Here is a 19,380-nt window from a genome sequence, read left to right on the forward strand (position 1 = left end):
AAGTACGCAACACCCCCCTGTCCTAAAGCAGGCAGGCACTTCTGTGAGAGAGTTTGCTCAGTACCTGCTCGGCCACATGCCATGTACTCCACTGCCCGGGGAGGAATGCGTACACAAGCGATCGGATTCCAGGCACAAACCCCGCTCAGCTCTCTCCTGCAAAGGTTTCCGTCTGCTTCACTCCAGTTTCAAAACTTCCACAGCGCAGATTACGTGCAGTTTTTTTTCCAGATCGTGCTACTCAGTTCCAACACGGATCAGAAGGCAGCTTCCCCCGAGTATCTCGTTTAAAAATAAAATTAAAAAAAAAAAAACACACCATAAAAATAAAGCATAGATTTTCCTTAAAAGGAACAGTTTTATTCACCACTGCAGAGGAGACAGACTGCCTGAATGTTTTTGGCCCGGGCAGTCTGACTATTACGAAACGTCCCGTTCTAGCTGGGATCTTTTCATTGGAGAAGAGCAGGTGTGTTAGAACATCATTCACAAGAACAAGTCCATTAACTTCTGGTAATCCAAGGCCAGGAACACGACCGTGGGAAACAGCCAGTAGGTGTGATGGGTTTGAACATAGACAAACGTTCCATGGAAAAAAAAAAAATAAAATAATCAACACCAACATTCTTATCCCCACAAAAGGTAGGCAAGATCTTTTCTCTGTTGTGCCATCTCCTCCAGAAACCTGACAAGCACATCTCGATCTCTGGCTGTTATCAGCCATGGCAGCTTCAGAACAGTATAAAAAGGGACTTTCTTGAACGTGGCACAAAGAGGGACTTTCTTGAACATGGCACAAAGGGCTGTGGATGTTCACCATGCCCGTCGTGCCACACACACGCATGAGCTTCCACCACGGTCCCTGCCAAGATGAGATTGGGAGCTTATATGTTTAACCCTATATGTTAAACCCTGCCTGTGCAGGAACCCTGCTGCAAGGTGGACCGATGTCCCATGAGGCTGGGACAAAAGTATAAACGACCATTATAAAGCTTTGGAAGAACGGAGCTTCTATTTCTTACCCCTTGCATTTCGCCTTTGGGAGCAAGTAGACTTATAGGCATGGATTTTGGGAGGAAAAAAGTGAAATTCCACTAGCTGTTTCCTTTGGCACTGACCAACGGGTCTTTCCGTCCTCAGATGACACAGCGAGGTGGGAAGGAAGCAAAGCAGATCATTTATCAGCAAACTGCTGCATTCTGCTTTCGCCACGCAAATCCTCCCCCCAACTCACATTCCTCGCAGGCGGCTCCCCCAAACCTCAACCATCCCCACCTAAAGCCACAGCCCTGGCTGTCAACTCTTCAGCCTCTCCAGGCACGTTGTTTTCATACAAGTTCATCTCCATCAGCTGTTTCACTTGGACTGAGGCTGGGGGAGGGCTGATCAGTTGGTATACCTCCCCCTCTCACTTCTGCCGTGACGCCGAAGGACAGCACAGTAAATCTACTGCCCCGAGAAGGGTCACCAAAGGAGTCAGAAGCCCCCATGCGCTCAACGCCACTCCCAGGGCTTTAAAAATGAATCAGGGAAGGGGAGAAGGAACCACCTTCCCCAGAACATCGTTTTCTAGTAGATCAACCCCTTTGACTTGCCAAAGGAAGCCTGTGCCAGAGCCGTCTCACACTCAACTCCTTGGAGAGCAGCACAAAACCCCGAGCTGGGACTCCCCTTCCTCACTGCTTTCCCCTCCGCTGCTGAGGAAACCCCTGGGGCTCACCCCAGGCAGGACCTCCCGAACCAGAGCTTCACGACACTGTTCACCGGTCCCAGCAGCTTGCAGAGGTCCTGCCCGAGGACTAGCCGCAAACAAATTCAGCTCAGCTAGATGACCCCCGAACCACACCTCACCCTTTCCATTGCAAATACCCATTTGGTTGGCAAATGAGTTTCACCTGAACGGGCGTCACATTAACAAGGAGTGCTGTCAACAGCGATTCAGCAAGAACTCACTGACAGAGCAGGAAAGGAGGTGAAAAACACGTACATCGGTGACACGGGCCGCCAAGGGCACAGGCACCCCTCAGACAGGAGCGCCAAAGGCTTTAGGCAGAGTCAGCAAAACCCAACGCAGAGTCCGACCCAATTAAAAGAAAGTTAAAAAAAAAAAACCAACACAGGAATAAGCTGCTTTGTTGAGATTGATCTGCCACGCTCCCACCGCGAGAGCTGCGTATTGATATATTAATGCCGCACAGCACGTCAGCTCCATCTTCCTACGAGGGCCCGGCAGGCCAGGCAGTGTTTTGCTCACCTGAAACTCTCGGGTGTTTCTTTTCTCAACTGCTGCCTTCTTCTGCCTCCCCGGCAGGGCCTGGATTTCAGGGCAGCATCACCACGTGGCTGCCGAGCAGCTACCACGCTCTCCTGCGGGAACGACTAGGTGTCAGCAGCGGGCAAAGCCTCCTCAGCAGTACCCATTCCCACACCTGCCAGCCACTTTGGAGGGTCCTAAGAAGGGTCTAGCACCCACCATCCCATAACACGAGCTTACCACCCCCCTTTATCAGCTCCATTAAACCCACAAGTCCTCCTGGTAATACATAAATTAAGCTTCACCCTCTGCAATCTGTTTTCCCGTTCCCTGCCGTAATATGGGTTGTTGGAATTTCAGTCCGCATTTTTCTCCGGGGAATCAAAGCAAGTCACCTGGGCCCCAAAAAGCCACTTCAAACTGCCACTGGGAAAAACGCCAACAGAATCTCTTACAAGCTGGGCGGGCACGTAAGATTAAGTGGAAGCTGCTCAGGAAAGTAAACTAATTTGAAGATATTGAGTTGACCTTGTAGTGTTCAAGTACTTCCAGCCGTGACATCTGTCTCGCCAGGAAGGTAGAGATTTCTAAGAAGTGGTCTATCTCCTGCTCCTCCTACCTATTTTGGCCCCTGCTAGCCAACCCCGGGCCAAATGACGCAGAAGGTAAGTGTCTGCGGTTCAGCACTGTCCTTGGCTCTAAATTCAGAGCCTGCCTGGTGACACGAAGGCTCGGCACCACAGATGCACCGGTTTCTCTTTCCATCAGACACGGGAAACCCGCCATCTCTTCCAGCAGGAGAGTGGGAACAGCTCAGGATCTCAGCATGTGCTGGACCCGTTTCACTTATTTTTCTCTGCGACCTGTCAAAGCTCTTCAAAGGGACAATGGCCTGGGCAGGGAAGAGCTTTCCTCTTTCTTCCTGCCTCCCATCTGCCCTTCCTTGTGCAGGCATCATGCCTGTCACCTGCTTCCTGGTTGTTACGCATCCAGATAGCTCCCACATGGCTCTTTTGGGAAAGCGATTGCAGGAAGCTGTAAGCAACCAGGTCACAGGCTCTTGGGAGGGGAGGAAAAGAAGAATGAAAAAAAAAAATGAGGTGAAGGAAGAATGAGTGGACATGAACTGCTGTGACCAGACACCAGCTGGCACGATCCATCGGAAAATTAAATTATGGACAACAGAGTATCCTTAAAAAGCATTTAATACCAAGGGAGCTACGCCTCGGAAAGGAATCCTCAGCACGGCCAGCACGCCTTTCCCTTCCCCGGAACAGGGCCATACACAAACCAACCAATTCAGACAAAAGGTAAACAGTTTGCAGTCTGCTCCGCAGAATGCCAGGGCAGCGCGCTGAGCATTGCTGGGGGATTACAGAGCTCTGCCGTCATTAACAACCCTTTCTGCTTTAGCAAGATTAAGTGCCAATTTTCTACCTGACTGCCCAACACCCCTAGCCATCTTTGTCACCTGTTGCTGTTTCAGTGGCCACAGCAATCCCAGGCACCCAGAAATTAAACCTCAGAGCTTCACCGGGACCACCACCGCCCCTTCAGAGCGCGACATCCCAAAAGTTACCTGTGCCGCGGTCCCACGACTGCACCTCATCTCCTCCTTCCAGCTGCTGCACACTCTTGCGGGTCACGGACTGGGAACCTGTGGCTAAGCTGCAGGACTCCTTGCTGCAGGGCGGCACGGAGGCTACGAGCTTATCTGTGTTCAAAGAAAGAAAATCCAGTGGGGCCTGTTAACACCCAATTTCTAGCTCTCAAAGTCCCTAAACCTCAGACCACCGGATGCTGGAAAAATCTATTAGAGATGGATCTTTCCCCCATTTTTAAGGTTTTTCTGCAGCATCTGTTATTGGCCACTGCAGGGCGGCAAGGGGATTCTGGCTCTGATCCTACATAACCCGTTTGATGCTTTTATCACCCCTGGAGCGGAAACCCACAGCACTCCAGCATCTCCCTCAAACTCAGCACCTAAACTAAGGCACCCTGCTGAACAAGCGGACCATGCTCCTAAATCAGCAAGGCATTTATTCCAGTGGTAAGGGAAAAAAAAAAGTCTCAAAGTGATTTGGGGACAATCCTTCTGCTTGCCAGCAGCCTGGAACACCCAGAAGTCAGCTAGAGAGACTGTGTGGTCAGAAATGCTCCTCAAAATGCCTGGTCTCACCTTAAGAGTGTTTGGGTTTTTTTTTGTTTTGTTTAAAGTTTCCAGGCTCAGTTCAAGAGGACTAGAGCCAGGAAGCTTCACGTTCAAAGCCAGGGAGGGGCTCAGCCATTGTCTTGACTTCAGGGGATGTTTATCTTCTTCCCTCTGAACTTTCCTTTTGCTTACCCTACTCTTAAACTCAAGTATCCTTATACGGCAGAACTACATGCGCTACTATGAATCAAAGGATTATTCATAAACACTATGATTTACAAATATTAGAATACTATAAATATAGAAGAAAATGTTAGGAGATAGAAATATTTTCACGGTGTGGCATTTTCAGTACATCTCTGCTTTCACCAAGTCAGTTGCCTTAAAACCGCGCTCTTTTATTGTGCTGTTCTCCAGTTAGCATCACACGGACAAAGCAAAGCAAAAGCACAGCTCCTTAAAAGAATGCTTTGATGACTAAAGTCACAGAGCTCCCCTTTTGTCACTTCTGAAGAAAAACGTTGATTCATGCTCAGAAAGGGACCGAGTCCCACAGAACACAGGCTGCTGGGAAGCCGCGCTATATCACCTGCGCTGATCTTTGGGCTCTCACCTTATTCCTGATCAGTTGTCCCAGCATCAGTAAGACTCTTTCCTCCTTCCTCGCAAGTTTGCCTGAGAAAGAGTAAGACCAAGATTGCATTACTGCCAAGGAAACTCCACCATGCCCCGCTGCCCCCTCTTCCCTTTGCCCTGGCGCTCACCTGTGCCCCACCGTGAGACTGTTCAGGTCATTGAACGAGCACAAAGCTAATTTAAGAAGAGAAACTAAAAACGATTTTGTGTTTCCTGATACTTTGGCACTCCCCGCAAGGACAAAGCTGGAAGCAGCCAGGAAACCACCGAGTCCTTTGCAAAGAAAGCAAGCCGACGGACAAGGGCTCTGCCAGACGAGTTCCCCGCCCCTGTTCATGACGTGGATGTATCCTGCCGGGCTGCCCGAGAACTTACTCCTGCCCTGGCAAATCCCAAGGGAGCCGCTGAGCCGCTGCATCCTGGAGCCCTGGAGAAAGTCACCTTCACGCATCTTCTGGATTAGTGTGCCAAAAAGGAGGTGGGGGGCCAGGGTGTGTAGCCCCATGCTGTGCTGGGGAGAAGAGAACGATGTTCCCCCCGTAGAGACATCCATGACGAGCAGGGGCATTGCGATGGTTCGTACTCTGGCTCCTGCGCGTGCGTTTGTGGATGGAGCTGGGCAAAACAGCAACACCGGTTTAAGGTGCCTTACCCAGACGGGGAATCGGCTCCTGTGCCTGGGTCCCACAAGCAGGGGACACTCAGAGCCTCTGTTTGGCTGGGGGAGCAAGGAAGAAACATTTATTCTGAAATACTGGAGATAGGCGGGAGGACGAGGGGAAGGACGGCGGTTTAGGATCTGATCCGACAAATCACCCAAGCAATGCCCACAGCAGAGAGACCCCGTCTGCACACAAACAGCTAATACCTCAAACATCAACGTCTGCTGCTGGGGTAGATCTTGCTGGTTGCGTTCACTACACAACAAGGGAAGGTTCCAGCATCATTGTGAAAGCAGAGGAAGACGGAGGCGGGCAGTCACGCAGGCTGAGGTACTGCAAAAGCCATCAGGGACGTGAAGCCTGGGAGATTCTGCTGTCTCCATTACACTCTTTTGCTGGAAAACTACACCCTCACAACACCGCTTTGCTCCTCATGGAGGCAGGCAGCTCAGGACCGTCTTAGGCAAAAAGAGACAAGGCGGAAACGGTGAAAAAGCCATCAAAGCGGCTAAAGTAGAAAACCAGGGCAAGTACAGCGAGGAGCCCAGATCCCAGTCAAATTGCCAACCCTCTGCAGGTGTCCACGATGCGCCAGCATTGATGGTCAAGCACCAGAACAAATAACAAGATTACCGAAAACACAGGAGTACAAACAGCTGCTACCATTACTACTGAAAACACCCGCTGTTACTGCTTCCCTTGTCAGCTCCGCTACAGGCGAAGAAGGAACTGAACCAAAAAATTTCTCTTTGATGTCAGAACCAGAAAGTCCCTACTGAAAGCGCTTACGTTGGGGAACCGCGGTCTGACCTCCTCCTCTTCCAAAAGGTCAGCCAAGCACCTCCCAGTCTGCTCCCGCAGCAGTGCTGGTGAGGCGACAGACGCTTGGCTGGCGAACAGAGCATGGTGGAGGTTGCGCGCACAGGCAGGATACAGATAAGGATAAGACCCAACAGGGACAGATGCACCTCTAACCCAAGCATGGAAGTAGCAAGGAGGAGGGGAAGGTGGGGCCAAGGATGGACCACAGGGAAAGGGCAGGTGGGAGACAGCGCATTGCAGTTTGCTCCCAATGAGCAGAATCAGTTGTGTTCAGCCACTGAGAAGTTAGTGCATGGACTTAGCTGCTTTCTCAGCAAGCAATGGATATCGGCATCTCCCTGAGTCATTCCAGTTTTAGGCTGTCTCTCTCGGCTCCTCCAATGACTGTAGAACTCAGGACAACTGGTTTTGACAAGAGTCCTGACGCTGCATCCCCATAAGCCACGCTTAGGCTGCTAACCCCAGGCAAAGGGCCTCTCCAAATGAGTGTGTCCCTCCTGCAGCCTTCTTCCCGCCTGGTTTTCTCCCCGTTGGCAGCGGCTGTGCTGGCTGAGCTTTCTCTGCGCACGGAGGTGGCTGCCAGCATCGCTTTCATCTCAAAGCCCAGAGGCAGGGGGCATTAGAGCAGGCGGGAAGGCAGTGCTCACCTGGCTGCTGCAGAGCCAGTTCGGAGGAACTCTGAGCTTCCGCTCTCCTACAAGAGTTCCTGCATCAAAGTTTCCCTTCCTCCTCCTCCTCCATCACCAGCCCTGCAGGTGCCAGGCAGAGCCTCTCTTCCCATCCCTGCATCTCTAAATTAGCCTGGTTGCTGAGCACGTCTATTCTAGGCAGCCAAAGGCAGGCGAGATGAGAGAAGCGAAGCGCACGCATCAGTTGCGTCGTGAACAACATCGGTGCCAAGTTCTTCTCTGTTATAGCCAGTTCAGAGAGAGAATGTGTCTGATGTGGTACTCCCAGCCAAGTAACACAGTTTGTGAAAGAAATCGGAAAAAAGTTCTTTCCGTACCAAACATCCAGGCAATTCTGAATTATCTGGGGACGCAGGGAGAAGCAGAAATAGCCATTATGACAGAAGAAATTACTTAATACAAAACATGGGTCAACAACGTGATTAAATCATAACAGCAAAGTCAGGAGAAAAGAAATACCATCTTGTGACACCAAGAAGACCAAGCTGACCTAAGCTGAGAATTCACATGATACAGCAAAGCACACTAGTCGCCCCGGTCCCAAAGCCCAGAGCAGGTCTGTGAGAGCCTGCAAATACTTTTCAGCTTTGGGGAGAGGCATCTGTGATACAGCTAATCCTCAGTTAGCCCAGGCGGATTGAGGGCTGACGGCTTGTCTCCACAGTGGGGAAGGGAGGGAGGATGCTGTGCATATGCTATCCACTCCCCCAGCAAAGCAAAGAGCGAAGGCACCAGGGATGGAAACAAATAAATCAGTTTTCACACACATAAAAACCTCGGCCATCGTCTGGACTGGGTTTCCAAAGCAGGTAATGAGGGCAGTAACCCGGAAGGGCGTATCAAGTCAGGAAAGCCGGTTATGTCCATCACATCTTATCTCGTACATACTGAAAAATAAAAACAGTCCTTCCCTCCTGACAGACTTAATCCTCTAGACAGGATTAAAGTCTATCAGTCAATGAGCTACCCTGGAGAGAACAATCCAGCTTTTGCTGGGTGGTAGCTGAGATCGTATCAGTCAAGACATCCTAGCCCTTGGAGAGGAATTAGAGGGGAGCACAGGCAGCCTGAAGGTAGGAAAGCATTTTCTGCTTTTAGCTTCCCTACTAACGCAGGGTGGCATTTCAGGCAAACCAGCTCCCATTTTCACGCCTTGTTAATCTCAAAGGTACAATCAGAGTGAAGCCAAGCCCAGCTCGGGTTCTGGCTTCTCTCAGCTCCCACTGACTGTAATTACAGGCAAATGCCTTTGATTGCCGTTGCAGCTCAGGTCTTCAGCACCTCAGATGTGGCACCCAGGATTAGAAGACGCTTTGGAAAACACTGCCTGCCACCAGACTAACCTGTTGTCAGAGACGAAGTACTTCTCCCGAGTCATTTGGCAGCACCTCACTCTGTCTGGCAACTGCTTCAACCCTTGTGCTGTCACCCTGTGGTGGCCGAGAACTCCTGCACCCGTACCCTTGTTCTTAGTTTGTAGGACTCTACCAGCCTCACCCAACGCAACTGAGAACAAACAGGTTTCTGCTAAGGAGGAGACACAATGCTTCTCTGCAGCATCTTCTCGGAGAATATCTGTAGCACAAACAGTTCTTTTGTATTGGCCTAACTCAGGGCAGGATGGCTACACCCATCAGCTACACCCCAAACGCTGCTCTGCTAACAGATACAGCTTTGCTCTGTAAGAGGAGTGCCCTCTGCTGAAATAACAGCAGTCCTACAACAGGCAAAGCATTTTCTCCAGTTCCCTTCATGCAACAAGCACATTGCCTCACAGATCTGGAACACAACCCCGGACAGATCACAACCCAAACAACAGGCAAGTGAATACAGTCTATTTAATACAGTCAAACACAGAGGGACCACAACAGCAAAACAAGCCAGACTGAGGCATGTCAGGTGGGCAGGAATGAAAACAGGCAGGAGAACGTGCTGACAGATCTAAGACGGCAGAACCGTAGGTGCCACTTTTCTCCAGCACACAGAGCCACCTCTTTCTCCATGCTGGACAAAGTTCTGAGGTCTCATGTCTGGTGGCCAGAAGGAGGAGGCTGGAGAGAAGAATCTGGAGCTGGAGGAGCTGCCCTCAGCATGGTCAGGGCTCTCAAACAGGAGCACGCTGCCCACCTGCAAGGAAAGCAGCAGCCACCCAAACTGCTCCATGCTGGAGAGAGGAACCCCAGTGCAGAAAAAAGTTTTTGGGCCGAGTCCTAGACCAAGGAATGTCGCAGCTGCCTCAATGCAACTCACCAGTCCAGCCTCGCCTGTCCAAAAAGCTAGGGAGCCCCACCAGCAAAGATGAGCTCCAGGGCAGCCTGAATGTCCCCTCCAGTGGCTTGCAGGGCCCGTAGACTTAGCTCATCGTCGTGTATGCCCATGTCTCGCAGCTGCTGAAGCTGTGGTTGCCACTGGCTCTACAGAGAAGAAACAAAAGAAGCTAAGGGTAGGTGCGAGAGTCCAAGCAGAAACAAACCAGCCTTCCCCACAGCTCACTCTTCCATGCTGGATTCTCCCACCTCTCTCTAGCTCGCAAGTACAATGCTAAGTGTGCAAACAGATCTTGAAAGCTCAAAGTCTTGCTGCAAGCTCCCCAAACCCACCAGCCCGCCCCTCCTGCTTCCACCCAGTACTTTTGCATCGACCCCACCGTGCCTCCCTGCAAGCATCACTTCTCCAGTGATGCCCTTTTTGGTTTAACATCCTGACACAGGAGGCAGCTGGAAGAACCATCTCCCCCCTGCAACACTCGATGGGATATGGGGCTTTCACAGGCTCCCGAAGGAAAAGGCCGCAACACTGACCTGCAGGCTGGGCTGCCCTGAGGCCTGCAGGGCATGCTGTAAGGCCTGGCTGAAGAGGTCGTTGGTGATGGGTGTTCCTGACTGGACACTGGACGACATCGGGGAGGTGCCAGAGGAGTGACCCTAGGAGGAATTAAGTTGTATAAGGATCAGGAGAACATTTGCTACAGGAACCGTAGCCAGCACAGGGCCACATCTGCTGCACCCCCACTATCACGCCTCCTCGAGCCCGTAGGGAGGAGACCCCAGCCATAAGAAAATAAACCAGCGAGGACTTTAAGACCTGAGCAGGGCTTGTGCTCGGTCAAGCGCTGGTTTTACGGCCCAGGAGGATTCCTCCTAGCTGCTGCGCTGCCATTGTACCTGGGTGCCAGGGGTGGGTGTGTGGGAGCTGCTCTCTGGGGTGCTCGCCAGTGCCAGCGCGGTCGCCAGCTCGCTCTGGGTGATGGGTCGGGGTCCAGCAGCCCCAGCGTAGCCAAGGGAAGCTGGGCGGGAACCAGAAGTGCTGCTGGATGGTGTAGATCTTGTGCTCTGCATGGAGGAAACAAAAAACCCACCTCTGATGTTGGTGTGACCTGGCTCACATGCTCATTCCCAGGGAACCCTTTCCTACAATACTTGAAACTCACAAGTGCAGAACTTTTAAAAAATAAACAAGACAGAATGGGATCTGCTTTTTTCCCCCACAAACTCAGCTATTACAAAGCTGCGGAAATTGGCAGTAAACCTTTTAATATACCATCTATCAGCTTAAAACCAAAATGTTATTAGCCTATAACAAAACAATTAACTATTGACAGGCACTTTTTTTGCCTAAACGTGTAATTTCTCTTTACAAAATACTTTGTTCTTTGGAGAGGAAAACCTTCCCACATTACAGAAGATAGGCAGGGACTAACACTCCCATCCTTCTCAGCCATGCTCATCCGCACACAACTCTGGCTCTGCGTCAATTTGACTATGAAGGTGTTCGCTCCGAGGACAAGTGCTGTTGCGAGCCGTGCTTCTGCGTTCTTCTGTCATGACCCTACCTCAGCACTCAAGAAAATCCAAACATGAGCAGCATCCAAGCACGCCAAAATCAACATGTCTGTCTCCACAATACCCCTAGGAGCCAGAGCAGCTCACGCTGTTCATGAGACAGGAGGAAAGAAAACCTTTGGAGTCTTTAAGGGCTACAAGTTAAACCCACGCTGCAAGTCCAAAACAGCCATTCCACCCAAGCTGGCTGCTTACCTGGTGAAAGTCATCTTCATCATCAGAGAGACCTTCAAACAGAAAGCCACCTGCAATAGAAAGGCGAATCAACAGATGCAGAAAACCGGTTGCTGGCAGGAGGTAGGCACCAGAGGAGAATCCTGCGGAGCCCTGGGCCACGCAGCCAGGCTCAGCCCCAGCTAGCACCCTGGTTAGAACAGAGGCCTCAGCCCCAACAAGTCCACGTGCAGCGGGTCAGCGGAAGACAGGTCAGGCCCATCATTTGCACAAAACAGAGGCTACAGCATTCTGCTACCACCAGTCACACTTGGTTGGGAGAGGCCCTGAGGCTGAAGTGGACCAGATGAGTCTCACAAGCACAAAATCTTATCAAACCACAGCACATGTTCCTATCTCAGGAACCCAAACTTCTTTTCCTTCCAGTCTGACAAAGACTGTGTCAGTAGAGCACAGATTTGTCTGCAAATCCTACAGCGCATCATCTCTGCAGGTTCCCTACTCATCCGGGTGGCTGAACATACCTGGCATGTCCCGGTAGGAGCCAGAGGACATGCCTCGTGAGGAGGTCTCTGGGGCTGGGAGCGGGGTGCTGCCAGCCACTGAGTGCAGAACAAGGACAATGGCATTCACAAGTGCGGGGTGAGCTGGGATTAGCCTGGAGAGAAAGAGTGGAGGAAGGAATCATGTACACAGGGCAGCTAAGAAATCAGCAGCTCGATACCAGCAAAGAACTTATATCAGGAATGGCAGAGCCATCCTCGTTGGTTGCGCCAGCAGCACCTCAGATATTGCCTTTGGCTGTCCACCAACAAACGCCTCCCCACAGGCAGAGAAACTGGAGCTCCTTCATGATCCCATGTTGACCCCCCCATTGTATACATCTGCCATATGCTCTCATGGGAGCAACCCTCTGCTGTGAGCGACCAGATTGGGATTTGAACCCATGATCTGGATGCGATTATGACCCTGTCTCCCACTAAATATCCCCTGGTCTAATCCAACAGTGGAGGTAGATGTGTATCAAGCTATCGGTTCCCTCTTTCCTGCTGCCGAGGAAGAACAGTCCCATCCTGAATTTCTGTAATGGCAGGCAGGAGCAGAACTCTCTCTCCCACCTAGAGAGAAATGGTCTCATACAACAGCAAACAAAGGCATTGCTTAGTCACTGCATCAGCTTGTGTGAACTTACGTGTCCAGCATGTTGGGGTCTGCAAATACTGAAAAGAGATCCTTGTCCTGCAGGACTCCTGGGAGGGACCAGGAAACATGACGAGTAAAAGACAGGATACCAGAAACAGGAGCCAGTCAAACAAGAGCCATGAGAAAAACCAAAAGAATTAATTGTTTTTCAGGAACTGAGTCACTAGCAGACAACATAAATACTCTATTATTGTTCTCTCTGAAGACTTTTACGTCTTCCCAGAGAGACTCTCGATCACAGCCACGCACACCCAAGGGCTGGGGCTTTCCCAGCATGGGTTGTGCTCCAGCACAGACAGCTCCACCTGAAGGGCAGGATCCAATCTGGCACCCAGGTCAACCCAGCCAGCTGCTTGCTCTGAGAAGTTGCGACTGTATCCCATATTCCACCTGCCTCATAGCAATGTGCCAAAAGAGCTGCTAACATCCCAGGCCAGAACAAGCAAGCTAGATTTACTGAACATTTTTGTAACACTTTACAGCAGGGAAAAAGCATCCATCCCCACCCACTGCTTTCCTCTGGGCTCCACATTCCCTAATCCTTTCAAAGCGAGCGACCATCCCTAGACGTTCCCAACAGAGCACAACTCTGACACCTGAGCGGGCACTTACTCTTATGCTCCACCAAGGAACCAAAAAAGACACTTTCTCCAGAGAAGGGAAACTCTCCCTCCCTCGTTTCAGGAATTAAACACAGACTATCTTCATTTGGCTTTTCTGAGATCCTCTGGATCACATCTGGACTCACCCAAAGCAACAGGGTCACTGCTGAGGCCGGGAGTAGCTACGATGATCTGATCCAGCGACTCCTTGTTTCCCAGCATTTTGAAGACCTGCCAGAGAAATCAGAGCAGATCAGCAGCGTCGCAGAACGAGGAAGCACTCAAGGACTCTCTTCACAGAGAGGGGACAGACAAAAAACACCCAGACAGCAAAGTATGAAGCCCCACTCACTGCATCTCTGTAGGCAGGACTGCTGTGCAGGGCAGTGTGAAGGACCCGGAACTCTCGTACTGCTGCCACCTTATCCACAGGCTCTGAGGGAGGAAAAATAGCAGAACAGAACACGGTTCTCCCTCTGTCAGCTTTACTAGCCATTTTACATGCCACTGGGACTTCCACACTGTAATAGCGGGGGTGATTTTTTCATTCCCTTGGATTCGACTGACCAAGAGAGGAAGGGCACAGACTAATGACTGCGAATGTCTCAGTACATTTACCACAGCATAACAGGGAACTGCACTCTCAGCTTCCAGACGTATAAAAATATATAGATATATCCTGCTACACATACAAAAGGAGTTGTATTAAAGTAACAACTCTAAAGTAACACATCTTATTCTACAGTCAGGCAGACCAGGAACACACACAAGCCTGCTCATCCCTCGAGCTGAGTAATCAGTCACTTTGTTCCCAATTCTCTGGCAACACCCTAAAATTGGTCACGGTCAATTAAGGAAGGGATATTCACTCTCCACATTACATAGCTCATTCCTTAACTCTCCCATCAGCAAGAAAACATAACACCCATTTGCTGCTGTTAGAGGTGGAGAGTTCCCACACAAACACATCGATCAATTCCTCCTCCAAACCCCACATCAGCAACCCAGAAACAAATCACAAGAGAAGCTGTTCCTCTGTCACAAGGGACTCCCACCAAACACAACCCGAGGAGACCTAAGCGGTAACCCACGCTGTCTCCTCCTCACCTGGTTTCTGATCAGGCTCAGGCCAGGACTTGCGCAGGACATGAACAGTGGAGCCAGACTGGATGCCATAAAAATCCAGCGTCTGGTCATCTCTCAGCTTACGGCCACAGTAGATCAGATCTAGGAGAGAGAAACATCTAAAGATACGTATCTACTGCACGCTCAGAAATGGCCCGGGGTCTTTAAGAACTGAGGACTGTCTGGGGGTTATTGCTCTGCCTGTGTAGCTGCTTCATCTGGTCAGCAGCACAGGGACTCTGTAACACAAGGAAATCATGGAGCTGAGATTCAGGGAGGAAATCACGGAGTTGAGACTCACAGAACGTGACTTTGCCAACTCCTTTAGAATCGCAGAATGGTCAGGGTTGGAAGGGACCTCCGGAGATCATCTAGTCCAACCCCCCTGCCAAAACAGGTTCACCTAGAGCAGGTCAGACAGGATTGTGTCTAAGCAGGTTTGGAATATCTCCAGAGAAGGAGACTCCACAACCTCTCTGGGCAGCCTGTGCCAGTGCTCTGGCACCCTCAAAGCAAAGAAGCTTTTCTTCAGCTTGAGATGGAAGTTCCTGTGTTCCAGTTTGTGGCTGTTGCCCCTTGTCCTGTTGCTGGGCACCACTGAAAAGTCTGTCCCCATCCTCTTGACACCCACCCTTTAGGTATTGATAAGCATTGATGAGATCCCCACTCGGTCTTCTCTTCTCCAGGCTAAACAGACCAAGGTCTCAGCCTTTCCTCATAACAGAGATGCTCCAGGCCCCTGAGCATCTTTGTAGCCCTCCAATGGATTCTCTCCAGCAGTTCCTTGTCTTTCTTGAACTGCGGAGCCCAGAACTGGACACAGTGTTCCAGATACAGCCTCACCAGGGCAGAATAGAGGGGGACGATAAGGTCCCTTGACTTGCTCACCACACTCTTTTTTACACGCACCAAAATACCAGAAGGGCTGACCTCTCTCACAGTTCTCATACGAGAACTCCCAAGGACACACTGGCCTTAGCAAGTCAAAAGATTTCATAACAAGGGCACCAACACTGCAGGAGCACTGTGATCCCAAGCAATCACAGAACAAACTATCCAAATCACAAGGTACTAAGATTGCTGCAGCGTAGCAGGGTCTCTGGAGCAAGCTTTGAGCCCCAACGCCATGCTATCTGGTAATGCCAAGTCTCCCCCTCAAAGCCTGGCACCACTAACAGCAGGACGTTTGTGTCCCCACCACCACACAGAGAGAAGAGGATGGCCCCAAGTGGCAGGACTTTGACACGATCCACGCAGGGCACCTACCGATGAGCTCAGGGTCTGGGACGGACTCCTGAAGTTTGCCAGTGATGAGCTGCTTGAGGTAAGAGATGCTGCACCCTCCCAGCGGGCATTCTCCCAGCTCTGTCTCCGGCAAACGTAAGATGGATTTGGGAGCCAGCGGCTGATCTGCCAGCTTCACTGCAATGTGCCACTCCGGCAGGGACATGGCAGCCTTCTCACTGAACACAACCAAGCCACCTTAAGACCCACAAAGCTCTGGAAAGGGAGGAAAACAAACCAAAGTGAGATTCTCCCCCAACCAAACCATTAGTTATCAAACCCTTTCTGAGAAGCTGGAAGGAAACCCACAGGAGGCCTGGCCGACGCACAGCTATGCTTTTTAGGTTCCCACCTCAACTCTAAGCCACACCTGGAGCTACAGGGAAGGCAGAAACACCCCTACAGGCCTCAACACTCAGCTGAGGGAGAAGACACGCCGAGAGCAAGGCCCGGCCCGGTTCTCCTGGCACTTACGTGCCCCAGGCCAAGTTTCAGCCCCCGAAACCCCCATTTGCCCGGCACAGAGACGGTGGAGCTGAGAGGGAGTGTAGCCGCCGCCCGTGATCCGCACCTCCCGTCGCGCAGCCCCCCGCCGCCCCGCTTCACTCGCATCCCACGGGCCCACCGGAAGCGGAAGTGCCGCCCGGCCGCAGCGGTGCACCCTGGGAGACGGAGTCCGCCGCAGGAAGGCGGGGCGTAACGCTAAGAAAGCTGCCGATTGGCTGGCCCTACCAAGACGAGCCAATAGGCAGCCGGCCGGGGCTTTAAAAGCTGGAGCGCGGCGGAAGTTGGCAGTCGGGGCGGCGCGCCCCGGGCGTGGATTGGGACCTGCGCTCCCGAAAAAGCAGAAGCCACAGCTTTTTCCGACAAGGGCCTTTTGCATTGTAAAAATAGCCACTATATACAGCTGCCCCAGCCATATACCAACCACGCTTTCCTCCCCAACAGCTCTTAAAATGGTCTGCACAGCCCAAGGTAGCTTTAAAAGGTGCCGTTACATGGTTTAGTTGAGCATTTACCCCAAATTTTTGTTTTCTAAGTTTCAAGCAGGCCAGGTTGGACTCCCAAAACCATGTATTGCACAACAATTCTTTGCAGCAAGGAGATTGAGAGCCCACCCCCAAAAGAAAGCAAAATAACCTCTTACAGTTTTTACGTCTAAGAGAGTTTATCTGTTTTCCTACAAAAGACTCAGTTGTGACAAACCTAAAGGTGACAAGTCTAACAGGAGAAGCAGACAACCCTCTGGAGAGGCCAGAGGAGGAGGAGCAGCAGCAGCTAGCCAGCCCCAGGACAACTACAGCTTAACAGGCCATCAACACACACATGCCACTACTTGGTACCTCAACTCATCAGTTAAAAAAAAAAAAAAAAAAAAAGAAATAAGTAACACTCAAATGATTCGGGTCCAACATGGGAGAAAGAGGAGGAGATTGACTCCTCAGATGACTGCCAGGAATTCCTCTAGAAGCACTTGTGATGGACGATGGAGGGGCCAGACTCATCATACTCCCACTTGCTGATCCACATCTGCTGGAAGGTGGAGAGCAAGGCCAGGATGGAGCCCCCGATCCAGACGGAGTATTTACGCTCCAGCAGGGCGATGATCTTGATCTTCATGGTGCTGGGTGCCAGGGCGGTGATTTCCTTCTGCATCCTGTCAGCGATGCCAGGGTACATGGTGGTACCACCAGATAGCACGGTTGGCATACAAGTCCTTCCAGATATCCACGTCACAATTCATGATGGAATTGAAGATGGACTCATGGACGCCAGAGGACTCCATGCCCCGGAAAACTGAAAGATGGCCTCTGGGCATCAGAAACACTCAGGGGACACCTTCCGCTAGACCAGGTTGCTCCAAGCCCCATCCAACCTGGCCTTGAACACCTCCAGGGATGGGGCATCCACAGTTTCTCTGGTCAACCTGGGCCAGTGTAACACCACCCTCATAGTGAAAAATTTCTTCTCAACATTTAACCTAAAACTACCCTCTTCCAGTTTGAAGCCATTACGCCTCATCCTATTGTCACTGAAATCAGGAATGAACCTCTTTAACACCAATGTAGTCTTAAGAAGCAGGAATTCTCTTTATTTGGCACCAGGGACATGGAGGATCTCTTCACCCAACATGTCCACCAAGTGCCAGATCCACAGAGACTTACAACCATACAGAATACGAGTAGTCGTTACATTTCCCAGAACTCATTATAATATTTACATCACCCTGGCACATGCACATCAAGTCCATTAGGGGCTTCATGGAGGGTCTTGGGTGGTCCCTAGTGGTGTTCGGTGGTCACACAGGAGTGAACTCTGTGAAGTCCCGGTCATTCTTTCCACACAAGGCCTTGACTTGGAGTGTCCTTCTATTCGTCACGCTCTTTGACCACTATGGCTGGTTTGAGCTTATAATGGGGGAACTCTTCACATGGATTGGGGGAAGATAAACGCAAAAGCTTTTTCCAACTCCTCCATTTATTTTGCAAGCTTATAAACTAGTTCTTTCTGGTTCTTCGAGGCACTGTTTGTTCTCGCTCGTAATTGCAAAAGGTGCTTTTAATCCTTTAGTTACACATTTACATATCCACTAGACTCTCAGCTCCTGATTGTAACAATTACTCCTTTTGAGACTTCCAAAGTTCATCCTTTGAGAGTCTCGCTTAAATTGGACAGTTATAATATTTTTGACCTTCAGGGTTGCATAGATGAGCACAACAGGAGGTGATTCAATGTCTACCACTAATAATTATCATGTCTTGTCTAATGATGAAAACTATCATAATAATAGCAACAAACAGCTGTTCAGCTCATGCAAAGTTTAAAAGCCAGTTGGTTAACCAAGACCAATCAAGTTCTTCCCTTTAATTCCTGTGGTCAGATCATGTATCCGTTTAATTTTCCCTTCAACTATTTCGGACTTATCAGTTAAATTGAAACAACACATTCCTTGAAATTCTTCACATCCATGATTATATCTTAACAACAAATAGTCAATCACTGCCCTATTCTCCCAAGTGGCCTGTCTAAGCTGACCTAATTCTTCTTCTATCGCCGACAACGCTCGTGAAGTATAATTGATATTTTTCACTAAGGCACAGGCTAATCTCTTCATTGTCTGATAACTCATTTCAACTCCGACTCCCGGAGCTAAAAAAGCTGCTGCCGAGATCTCAGCTGGACTAAAAAGCGTTACTTCAGACTCACAAGCTTCATCCAGCTGATGGGCTGATCGTTTAACACGTTTGTCCTGGTTATCCTGGTCCTCGGGTTTATTAATATTTGGGACTAATCTTCCAATAGAACAAGGTCCCCCAGTACTATTTGCTGGGATGTAGGTATAAGCCATCCTTCCACACAATAAAAACCACCCCGAAGGTAATTTGGTGTGGACTAAACTAGAGTTTACATCAGAGGTGCTATTACAAGACAAACGTGGCACAGACTTAGATAAATTTCTACAAGATTGGGTACAATTGACAAATCTTACACAACTTTCTGCAGGAAAAGAGTTCCCAAATCTCACTTTAATCATCTTTCTATCTAACTGATTGCTGTTCGGCCCTAAATTTTCAAAATTAATATTACTATAGCTTGTAGAAAGATGACTGCTCCAGCACAGAGTTTCTCCAGTGGGGAGTAATGCGGTTTCCTGAGGACAAGCCTCATTACTAATTTCCCAACTAATGGTATTTCCATCCGGAAGTTTAATGCTATACTGGAAAGTATAATTTCTAAGAGTATCTAACGGAGTTGGTACTCCAACTAAACATGATGTGAACACATCAGTGACAGATTTCCCTGACTGTAGACAAAAGGTAGAAGTGTTGACTACTTTGGTAGCTAGTTGTTCCCATAGATTTGCCTCTGGGTTCCACAAGGGTAACTCTTGTGGATGCTGCCCTGATTCCAAATCCTCCCTCTTCCGGCGTTGC

General features: G+C 50.2%; 2 protein-coding genes and 1 long non-coding RNA gene across 5 annotated transcripts; all 3 read right to left on the bottom strand.

Annotated features, from left to right (window-relative positions):
* Positions 1-2,287: 2,287 nt before the first annotated feature.
* Positions 2,288-5,778, bottom strand: LOC309676219. The gene is made up of 4 exons (XR_014269574.1): positions 5,418-5,778; positions 5,020-5,081; positions 3,834-3,968; positions 2,288-2,367 (listed from the first exon to the last, which is right to left on the bottom strand). It is a non-coding gene; the product is annotated as an uncharacterized lncRNA (long non-coding RNA).
* Positions 5,779-9,043: 3,265 nt separating this feature from the next.
* On the bottom strand, positions 9,044-16,064 carry UBL7 (ubiquitin like 7). Of its 3 annotated transcripts, XM_082489064.1 has the most exons (12): positions 16,017-16,064; positions 15,428-15,661; positions 14,144-14,263; positions 13,389-13,471; positions 13,183-13,267; positions 12,424-12,481; positions 11,756-11,889; positions 11,253-11,302; positions 10,380-10,547; positions 10,017-10,139; positions 9,466-9,629; positions 9,044-9,266 (listed from the first exon to the last, which is right to left on the bottom strand). In XM_082489064.1, exons 2-11 carry the CDS (start codon positions 15,609-15,611, stop codon positions 9,492-9,494), a joined length of 1,143 nt encoding a protein of 380 aa, XP_082345190.1. In that variant the 5' UTR covers positions 15,612-15,661; positions 16,017-16,064; the 3' UTR covers positions 9,044-9,266; positions 9,466-9,491. The 3 variants fall into 3 exon arrangements, with proteins under 3 accessions (XP_082345190.1, XP_082345188.1, XP_082345189.1); XM_082489062.1 differs by having other exon boundaries at positions 9,044-9,629; XM_082489063.1 differs by having other exon boundaries at positions 9,044-9,629; positions 15,920-16,041.
* Positions 16,065-16,909: 845 nt separating this feature from the next.
* LOC309676398 (actin, alpha skeletal muscle-like) lies at positions 16,910-17,231 on the bottom strand (the record flags this gene model as incomplete). Its single annotated transcript, XM_082488936.1, has 2 exons — positions 16,910-17,102; positions 17,158-17,231. 2 exons carry the CDS (start codon positions 17,229-17,231, stop codon positions 16,910-16,912), a joined length of 267 nt encoding a protein of 88 aa, XP_082345062.1.
* Between the last annotated feature and the right edge of the window lie 2,149 nt (positions 17,232-19,380).

Source organism: Vanellus vanellus (assembly GCF_965231255.1).
Source record: "Vanellus vanellus genome assembly, chromosome: 11".
NCBI classification, from domain to species: domain Eukaryota; kingdom Metazoa; phylum Chordata; class Aves; order Charadriiformes; family Charadriidae; genus Vanellus; species Vanellus vanellus.

Excerpts from the sequence above, each read along its gene's own strand:
- UBL7 (XM_082489064.1), bottom strand. The coding sequence starts at position 15,611 with ATGTCCCTGCCGGAGTGGCACATTGCAGTGAAGCTGGCAGATCAGCCG. Across the intron at positions 12,482-13,182 it reads CAGTGACCCTGTTGCTTTGG|GAGTCCTGCAGGACAAGGAT; the intron begins GTGAGTCCAGAT and ends GGTCCCTCCCAG. Across the intron at positions 10,548-11,252 it reads ATGAAGATGACTTTCACCAG|AGCACAAGATCTACACCATC; the intron begins GTAAGCAGCCAG and ends TCCTCCATGCAG.